We start from the raw sequence: 11,297 nt of genomic DNA, 5'->3' as shown, positions 1-11,297 counted from the left end.
AGTGTCACTGGCCCTCATATGTGGGATCCGAACCGGGGCCCTCTGGCGTCCCAAGCCAGTTCTTAACCATCGCGCCACTCGGCCGGCCCGATTGTATACTTTTTAAATCAAAATATTAAAAATAAAAGTGGTATCATATTATATAAACTGTTTTTACACTTGCTTTTTTCACAGAAAGAGGTATTGTGTCAATGTCAGTACAGGTGAACAACCCCGATTTTTTCCCAAAAAATAGTATTCCACTGTATGGTTATTTTATACTTTAATCAATTAACCCCTTATTAATGAACATGTGGAGTGTTCCCAGTGATTTTAACATATCAAATAATACTGTAATAAACCTCCTTGAACATTCTTTCATTCAGTTTTTACTGAGTACTCCTTAAGTGCCAGGTGCTGTTCTAGACCTATAGACAGAGTACTAAACAAAACAATCAAAATTCCCTGGGCTCACACAGCTTACATTCCATGCAAAAGTATGTCTTTATGTACATTTTGAAGTGCCAAGAATGAATTTCTAAGAGTAGAAATAAAAAATCATTTAAAAAAATTCCCTTTAAAAGAGGAATTTTATAAGTAATAGCTATTGTATTTTATCAAGATTCTTAAACAGCACTGGAAATTACAAGGTTTTCATTTGATCAGTACAATTTACTTTGTAATATGAAATTGGTACGCATTATAACAAATTTGAAAATATAATAAAAAGTTTTATGAAGCAGAACTAATCCTGCTAGGCATTATTACTTATGCTTAACTACCAGGATTTTTCAGATGGTGAAGATAACTACAGGCTATCTGCTATTTAAAACAAAAAAAAAGTGTGATCATTTCAGCATTATTTATAAACATCAAAAAACTTGTAGCCAATGTAAATATTTAATAACTGAGAAATGGTTATATATGAGATCATTTCAATGGGATATTATGAATTCAGAAATAATCATTCTGAGAGCTAAATAGCTCTATATTTAAAACAGTAAAACTACAACATTCAATTTATATATATTTAGAACTATAAAAGATATGGACTCATGAGTAAAAACTAGAAAAGAATGAAAAATGTAATTTTTGTTTGTTTCAATATCACTTTAAATAAAATGTTATATGATAAAATTTTACAAAAATAATTTCAGGCAATTACTGTTTCGTTATAAATATACTACTAGAAATCACTGTGTATAATGAAAAATCAAACAGAATTCATATTCACTTGCTCTAAAATTAGAGGAAAAAAAAAGCTCTTATGAAGGAGCATCAAGAGAACATACTTCTGATTACAATGCATGGATCAGGGTTAAATGAAGCATAAGTTACAGTAGTCCCCCCTTATCCTTAGTTTTGCTTTGCTTGGTTTCAGTTACCTACAGTCAATCATGGTCCAAAAATATTAAGTGGAAAATTCCAGGAATAAATAATTCAATAAACAATTCATAAATTGTAAATTGCCTGCCATTCTGTGTAGTGTGATAAAATCTCCCAGCATCCCCAATCTGCCCCACCCAGGATGTGAATCATCTTTTTGTCCAGAGTATTCCCACTGTATACACTCCCCACCATTAGACACTTAGTAGCCTTTTCATTTATCAGACCTGCTGTCATGGTTTCACACTGCCTGTAATCAAGTAACCCTTATTTTACTTAATAATGGCCCTAAAGCATAAGAGTAGTGATGCTGGCAATTTGGATATGCCAAAGAGAAGCCATGAAGTGTTTTAAGCGAAAAGGTGAAAGTTCTTGACTTAATATGGAATGAAAAAAAACTGTATGCTGAGGTTGCTAAGATCTCCACTAAGAACAAATATTCTATCTGTGAAATTGTGAAGGAAAAATAAATTTATGCTAGTTTTAACTGTCACACCTCAAACTGCAAAAGTAACACCACAGTGCATAAGATGGGCTTAATTATTAAGATGGAAAGGCATTCACTTTGTGGATGGAAGACACAAAACAGAAAATGTGTTCTCACTGATGGCAACGTGTTGCGACTGGAAGCATTGAATCTACAGGAAGACTTCAGCGAGGGATCCCCTGAAAGTGACTACATTCACCTAATTTTTATTACAGTATATTGTTATAATTGTTCTATTTTATTACTAGTTATTGTTACTTTTATTGTCCCTAATTTATAAATTAAACTTTATCTCAGGTATGTATGCAAGGAAAAAACAGTATATATATAGTTCAGAACTACCCGAGGTTACTGGGGGTCTTGGAACGTATCCCCTGTACATGAGGGGGCACTACCATATACAGGACTTTCAAAATCCACAAAACAGGATGAATATGGGTTATGCATGGAGCTGCAGACATTGCATTGATTCTTCTTTGTAATGTACAGGTTTTTAAAAAGAATTTTGTACCTACTGAGTTCCTTTCAAAGACTTAATCCTTTGAACACCCAGACACTATAGCAAACTTCAAAGACAAATTTTAAAAATCAATGAAATATATATGCTATATTTACCCGTATTTGTATATATGTGCTTCAGCTTGTATTACTACTAAAATATGCAGAATATTATGACATCTTTGCATTACTACATAAAACTTTGAAGGCTAGACTATGAACACAAGTTTCAAATAATGTTAAAACAAATAAACTTCCAAGTTTACTAGTTGTATATAAATATAAAAATTTTCGGAGGCTGAAGATATTATGACTGCCCTCATTAATTATCCATAAAAATGCACATAATGGTTCAAATTAACAAGGACACCCACTCTAATAAGCTAAGCATATGGAGGAACAATGAGCTTAAAATTTCTAGTTATAAAATAAGGCAAAGAAAAGGGTATCTATTGTTATTTTCCCATTTTCTGTTTTCCTTTCCCATGTTAATACTGCTTGATATCCACTATCTGTAATACAGTAGAATCATAGAATATTCATTTATATACACATTTTCAAAAAACAATTGATAATGTATTTAAAACCTAATTAAAGACTTAATAGGGTGTTGAGGTCTTAAATAGGCCATTACTTCCACAATATTCTACACAGTACATAGAGTTCTACAGTATTATAAAATGGAATTTTTGTAGACGTTAAGGTTTAATTTTTTCTGGCTTATGCTAACTAAACAGTTTATGCTATCATTATAGCATACATAGCATCTACTTTTAAGAGTCTAAAGTGTTTTATTATTCTGTTTTTATAACCACCTGGAAAACTGTAATAAGACAGGGGTAGGCCAACTTTTTCAGTAAAAGGCCAAAGTAAATATTTAAGTTTTGTAGTCATATACATTTCTGGTCTCTGTCACTTTTTTTTTTTTCAAAGCAACCTTTAAAAATATAAAACCACAGCTAGCAGGCCATACAAAAACAGGCCCACAGGTTATCATTTGCCAACCCCTGCGGTAAGGCATTTCTGCCTCATAAAACATCCACTTTCTGATCACTGATGACAAAAATCTGGAGCAAACTAAGTTTTTAATTTTCAAAGCAGGACTATTATTATTACTATTTATTACTATTTACTTATAGGCAAATAGCTCAGTCAATATACTGCTGACTGCTTCATATAAATCTAAACTCAAAGCATGTTTTCCCAAATCTTTAACAAATCTATTTTAACACATTATGTGTACACATGCACACGTGCACACACACACACACACACACACACACACACACACACACAATTCCCAATTTACTTTATTTTCAAAATAACTGGCCAAAAATGTGTATTTTAAAACCCATGTCAGATTCTTTCAACTTAGATTACAGTTTCAAAGTACAAAAATAATACTGTTTCTGTAAAAGACTATGCTCATTAAAAAAAAAGGCAACAAAACATTAGTAAGAAGGGAAAAAGACACTGGTACAGGGAAAATACAAGCAAAAATTAAAAACCTATTGGGGACAGTTCACAAAATGGATAACTTACATGGTAATAATAGTTGTGTGGCCTTCCAGTTAGTGAATATTCTGATTTTGAGATGATATATGCTATACATCAGATGCTACCTTTCAAATTAATTAAAGAATGACACACAGAAATCAATACAATAGTGAATATGATTTAATTCTTGATGATTCAGTGAGAACTTGATCTTTCATCTCCAAGAAAAATGGAAAGAACAATCCTTAGAATCAAGCAGGCCTAGGATCAAATCATGACTCCATTATTGACTAGCTATTGTATAGCCTTAAGTGTGGACAAGGGGAAAATATATCATTTCTGCAGATGCATCTGCAGATGCACTTTGATCATTTTTTCAGATCCTAATCCTTATTCAGTCAGTCCCTTGTCCACCCAACAGATGGAATTAGGGGTTATGAACCCAGTCCTTATATCTAAGCAGCAGAACAGTATAGTGAGGAGAGCCAGTACTTAGATTCTATTCCCAGTTCCATCACTTACTACTGGTTGACTGTATCATTAAACCCCTCAAAGCTTTAGTTTCTTTATAAAATGGGTCTATGCCACCTACCTTTCTGTATCATTGTGATATTAGAGGTAACATACAGAAAAGTACTAATGTAAATTGTACAGGTAAGTCCTCACTTAATGTCATCATTAGGTTCTGCGATTTTAGGTGAAATTACATATAACAAACCAATTTTACCATAGGCAAACTGATATAAACAACAGTTAAGTTTCTATGGCAACTCAGCAACTTTATAACAAAATGACACTGAATGAAACGACATTATTCCAGGACCTGCTGTACTTTTAAATTATAATTATTATGAAACTTCTCCCTCATTCCATTTCTCAGAACACTTATTTTTCCACAAAGACACAATTTTATTCAATTTTATTAAGAGCGATTAGCATTCCAAGCTAGGCCATAAGTCTATCCAGTCCCATAATTTGGCACACACGTAGCTATCTTCTTTCCCATTTTTCTTCACAAATCTTAAATATATTCACTGTTTTAAAAATTAAACAGGTTTTAAAAGCGACCTATGAAATAAACCACCATTTATTACATCATTCTGCTGGACAGTTATACAAAGCTCCCACCATATAACTTAAAAGCCAATCTGTCTTTTCATGAAAATATATTGCTATGTATTTCCTAAATATTCCACCAGAGGGACCTCTACACTTTTCACAAATCAAGACAAGCTTTCTGTCTCAAAAATATGATGAATAAAAAGCTCAAGAAAAACACTAAGGGTGTTAGAAAAACAGTGATTAAATTATTTAAATTAACTGTTATGTTTATTTAAATTTCCTTTGAGGGAGAAAGTAGGAGAAATAAAATAAGAACGGAATGTAAAGAATCAACTTCAAGAAAATAAAACTTTACAGAGGTTTGCTTCATTCACTCATTTTATTCCATCAAACACTTTCTAATACTGTGCTTAAAATGCACTAGATGTTGGGGGAAAATTAGCGTATATCTATAGGAGTTTTACACAGTCTTTGGTTCATTTACTCCTGAATGCAAAAATTTAATAGTGTTGCTGGTGAAATCACATGACAAATACATGACATGTACAACAGATCTCTCCACAGCAAAGCCTATAATATACCTATTAGCATCACTATTTGATACCAGCTTTGTAATGAGGTCCTTCCATTCTTCCATATTTATGCTAGAACTTAGATAAAATAAAATAGCCAATTTTGGCTAGATAGGCTGTACTAAATCTGTATTCCAAATTAGAAAGTAATTTGGCAACATATAAAAAAATATTAGCAAAAGTTCGTGCTCTTTGCAAAAGCAATTTCCTTTCTAGGAGTATTTCCTAAGGAAATGATCAGAAAAAAACAAATACTATACGCAAAGATTAGAGTGCTTTCATAATACTGAAAAACCACAAACTAATGCAATATAATACAATCCTATAAAGAAATATTATCCAGCGATAAAAGTTTTTAAAAACCTGAATAATGACATAGGAAAATGCTCATAACTTTAAGAAAAAAATATTTATATATATGAAATATATATACTGATACTAATTTTAAGGGAAAAAATATAAGAAGAGAAAAATGGACCAAAATGAGTGCTTAACCTTAGATAGTGAATTTGAAATGCTGTTTTTCCTTTTATTTTCCATATAAGTTAGTGTTATATTGAAAAAAATAAGTGTTATTAAAAATAGTACTTAAAAAAGCTTTTAGAGACCTTAAAACTTTATTTTTGGGGAAAAATTCCTCTTTCATGTTTAGTGGCAGTCCAAACTGCATCTTTGGTGGTGACAAGCCATACCAGATTTTTACAACATTTGAAAACTGAAAATGGGATTCCAAAAAGAGAAGGTTAACAAACACCACACACACACACACACACACACACACACACACACACACCCGCCCCCAACATAAAAGAAGGCTACTGCTATTTCTACACAAAATAACTTCACGTAACTACTTAAGAAATAGAACTGATCAAATCCAAAATATTTTGTAAATGTATACATTAGAAATTCTACTGAATCTAAAAAAAAAAGTCATACCCAATTAGAAACATAAAATAATTCCTGGGAAAAGATATGAAAATCTTTTAAGACTGAAATTCATTAGTATCACTTTTTAAAAATTTAACACACGCAGTTCCCAACTCAACTCATGCATGGGTGCTTTCAGCAACTCTTCGCTGTCAGTCTTTAGTAGAACTAATCTCTTGTACCTTACTGCTACCTGCCTTAGACTTCAACTAGTCCCAACCCTGGTTCTGTGTCCTGTCTTTTTACCTCATCCTACTGCTGACCCACAGCTGTAATCAAATGGTTGGGGGAGGTTAATCATCCTTCCACACCAACCCCAGCCTCCTTCTCAGTTCCAGCTTAACTATTGAATCAAGGCTTATCCTGTCCCCAAGTCCTATCCCACTATCCCTTTAGTCCTTCAAATATAGTATTCAGTAGATTTTTTAAGAGTCTCAGGGTCCTTCCAAAATGTATATTAATCTTGCTGCAGGAATTTATGACCAACACATATCTTTGCCATCACCTAAGAGATTTAATTGGAAGAAAGAGAGGGAGAGGGAGAAGGAGAGGGACAGAGAGACTCCAACTTGCACACTTAGAAACAATATGGAAAAGTGGAGGGACTTTTTACCAAGACACACAGCTTCTACGTGACGGTGCTACATCTGAATCCACATCTAATCTCCATCATATTACACTGTCTTAACATCCTTTGGCTATCTACATGTAAGTCATGAATTAAGTCAAAATCTGAGTCCACGGTTCTCTTTTCTGACAAGCATATCAAGGGAGATTATCAACAAAACGCTGGTGGAAGCCTTAGAACTATACTACATTCTAAATTTTTTTTTAAACAGGGAGGGGAATGACAGTCTGATAACAGAATAGGAAGCCCCAGACCCGCCTTCCCCCATGGAGACAGAAATTCAACAACATACAGACCAATTCCCTTTAGAGCAAATTCAGAAACCAGCTAAGAAGGTCCTGCCCCCCAAGCAGACCTGAACTAGCTGCATGGAAGCCAGCAGGAAAATGTGGGGCACTCACACACCAGAGCCCCTTCCCCTGGCACAGCATGGTGCAGTCGAGGGAAAATTCCCAATTCCTGAATTCTCCTTGAGGAAGGAAAGAGAAGACTGGAACACATATCTAATGTTCAGACTTTCCAGGGTGCTACCAGCGGGACTGGTTTCAGTCCTGCCTGAATCTAGACACTGACAAATAAGGGCACCAGGAAGGGGCTGCCAAGAGCAAAGACAATGGTTTAAACCAGCATACACTCACTCACCATTGCCCCTCCCTGCAGCTCTGAGCAGAATAAGTGGGAGACATTCCCCAGCTCCTCACTTCTCTCTGAGGAGGGACAGAGTTGGGGCGTGTGTCATGTCCAATGTTCTAGGTTCTCAGGGAGCTGCCCCAGGGACTGGTGTCTGTAGCACATACCGTATTTGCCGGCGTATAAGACGATTTTTTGGCCCTGAAAAATATGCCTCCAAGTGGGGGGTCGTCTTATACGCCAGGTACACTTCAGATAGACTGCCCATAGTGCTTGCCCCGTGCCATAGTGGCCTCCCGATGCCCGCCCACTTCATTCCACATACCGTTCAGGCATCAGCAGCGCTGCTGGGTGTATGCTCGGCTGTTATGCGATTTTGCTGTTATGCGATTTTACCACACTCGCAAAATCGCACACAGCCGACCATATAACAAACTCTGTATTTTGAGTGGAAATGTTAGGGGGTCGTCTTATACGCCGGCAAATACGGTACCTCAGAGCACTGATAAGACCCAACATAGTCTAGATGCCCAGAGGCGGCTGAGAACAAAAAAAGCTGGACAGTTTGCTGCTGCTCCAGAGGACCTGCAGTACAGCAGACAGACGCCAGAGGGAGCAAAAAGTTACAAGCTCCTGCAAAAAGAAACCTGCAAAGCCTCTCTAGTTGGCAACTTATACCCACAAGTCCAGAGAAGATGCATCCACAGAACAGATTTGGGAACACCCCATAATCTCTATGTGAGCTCACTGTTGAAGGTCTTCCCCTGCATGCAGACAGTCCATAGAGATGGGGAGACGTGGCTGTGTTTTCAAGTGCATACATCCCAACCCAAAGTAGCAAGGCACACGAAAGCAGCAAGGAAATATGGCCCAACTAAAGGAACAAAATATAATAAATCTCCAGAAACTGACCCTAAAGAAACTGAATATGAATTACATGGCAAAAAATTCAAAATCATTGTCATAAATATGTTCAACGAGCTCAGGAAAACAATCATGAATAAAAGTGAGAATATCAATAGAGAAAACATTTTAAAAAGTGGTAATTTTGAAGCTGAAAGATACAATAACTACAAAATGAATTGAAAACTTCACTAGATGGGTTCAACAGCAGACTTAAGCAGAAGAAAGAATCCAGGAATTCGAAGACAAGTTATTTGAAATTATCCAGTCAGAGGAACAAACAAACAAAAATAAAGAAAGAAGAGTGAACAAAGCTTAAGGAACCTTATGGGACATCATCAATCAGACCAATGTATGCATTATGGAAGTGCCAAAAGGAAAAGATAGAAAGGGGGTGAAAACATATTTGAAGAAATAATGAATGAAAACTTCCCAAATCTGGGGATAGGCAGGGACATTCCGATTCAAGGGGTCCAACAGCCTCTTATAGGATACAACAAAACCAGTACTAAGACAGAAGTTTACAGTGGTAAATGAATACATTAAAAAAAGGAAGTTCAAATAAACCCAATTTTACACCTCAAGAAACCAGAAAAAGAACATACTAAGCCCAACGTTAGCAGAAGGAAATAATAAAGATTAGAGCAAACATAAACAAAATAGAGAAAACAAAATCAATGAAACAAAGACTTGGATTTTTTTAAAAAGATCAGAAAAGTTAAACCCTTAGTTAAGAAAAAGAGAAGATTCAAATAAAAAAAAACAAAAGTGAAAGAGAATATTATGACTGACATCACAGAAATACAAAGGATCAGAAGAGAATGTCATGAACTATTATTCACCAACAAACTGGATAATCTAGAAGAAATGGATAAATTCTTAGAAACATAACCTACCAACACTGAATCACAAAGAAATACAAAACCTCAACAAACCTATAATTAGTAAGAAGATTGAACCAGTCATCAAAAATCTCCCACCAAAGTGAAGTCCAGAACTCAATGACTTCACTGGAGAATTCTACCAAACATTTAAATAAGAATTAACACTAGCCCTTCTTAAATTCTTCCAAAAAAATTTCAGAGGAGGGAACACCTCCACACTCATTTAATGAAGCCAGCATTAGTCTGATACCAAAGCCAAACAAAGACACTACAAGAAGCACAGACCAATAAACCTGATGAATATAAATGCAAAAAATCCTCAACAAAATACAACCAAACCAAATTGAACAGCACATTTATAAAATCATACATCGTGACCAAGTGGGATGTTCCTGAAGTACAAAGATGGTCCAACAATTTTGAACAAGAACAAAATTTTGAGTAAGGGAACACTTGGAAACTATTGGTAGAAACGTAAAATGGTATAGCCACTATGGAAATCAGTATGGAGGTTCCTAAAAAAAAAATTTTAAATAGAACTATCATATGACCCAGCAATCCCACTTCTGGATATTTATCCCAAATAATTGTAAACAGGGTCTAAGAGATATTTGTATCCGCATGTCCACCACAGCATTATTCATAATAGCCAAAAAGTGGAAACAACCTAAATGTCTACCAACAGAGCAATGTATAAAGAAAATGTGATTTTTACACACACACACACACACAAATGGAGTATTATTTGGCATTACAAAAAGGATATCCTGTCATATGTTACCACATGGATGAACCCTGAGGACATTATGTTAAGTGAAGTTAGCCAGTCACAGAAGGACAAATAAATACTGCATAATTCCATTTACATGAGGTATATACTGTGGTCAAGGTCATAGAAACAGAAAGTGGAATGGTGGTGGCCAGAGACTGGAAGGAGCGGGGAATGAACAGCTGCTGTGCAATGTGTATAGGGTTCGGTAATGCAAGATGAAGAAGTTCTCGAGATCTTAAGTACAACGCTGTGCATTTAGTTAACGATACTGTACTGTACACTTAAAACTTTGTCAATAGGGGAGATCTCATGTTATGTGTTTTTTATCACAATAAAAAAGGGGGGAAATGAAGTTTGTATGACATGATACGTTCACAATGAACCCATGCCAGCTTCTAGGGATCAGCATTTCCATTTGCAAGTATTCACATCTTGATGGAATTATCTTTATAGAACTGGACTGACATCAAGCTCACCAGTAATGGTTTTCAAAATCCACTTTCTTCTTTTTAATCAGAATGACACTTGTCCACCTTAACTTTCAGGTATTTTTCCTTTCATCTAGGATTTCCTAAAGATTACTTACAGTGGTTTATAAAATTCATCTGCAAGCTCTCTTAGTACCGAGATGAAATTAATCTGGCGCAGATGATTTGAAGTAAATGGCAATGGATAGATGCATACTTGCTCTCTTACATGCTACTTACCTATCTCAATTTCTCTCTCACCACTGCTGTTTGTTTCTTTTCCAAATTAATGTGCATTCTCTCATAGAGAATGTTCCAAAGCAAAATAAAACAAAAAAAGCTGAGTAATTCTGCTTTATCTGTTCACATCACACCAAACAGCAGGGCCAAGCTTTTAACAGTGCAATTAATCAAATGCATTGTACTTTTGATATAAATCGTAATGATTTATATAAACTTTAAGAACATAGCTATTAAAATTCTAATTTCACTGCTTACTTTTAAATATGCAGCTGCCTCCTGGACAGAAAGTGTTCTCTGACTAGAACTGCCACATTCATGATCTCCTGAAAAGATTACATATTATTAATTTTGAATCAGTG

General features: G+C 35.1%; 1 protein-coding gene across 1 annotated transcript in view; it reads right to left on the bottom strand.

The window, feature by feature from the left end:
- Positions 1-11,297, bottom strand: part of LEMD3 (LEM domain containing 3) — a 62,490-nt gene that overhangs the window by 16,739 nt on the left and 34,454 nt on the right. Inside the window, exon 4 of the mRNA XM_019640565.1 lies at positions 11,194-11,261. Coding sequence (XP_019496110.1) covers positions 11,194-11,261 — 68 coding nt within the window. The remainder of the gene's footprint in view (positions 1-11,193; positions 11,262-11,297) is intronic.

The sequence above is a fragment of the Hipposideros armiger genome, unplaced genomic scaffold (assembly GCF_001890085.2).
Source record: "Hipposideros armiger isolate ML-2016 unplaced genomic scaffold, ASM189008v1 scaffold_51, whole genome shotgun sequence".
NCBI lineage: Eukaryota > Metazoa > Chordata > Mammalia > Chiroptera > Hipposideridae > Hipposideros > Hipposideros armiger.
This window is presented reverse-complemented; position numbering and strand designations above follow the sequence as displayed.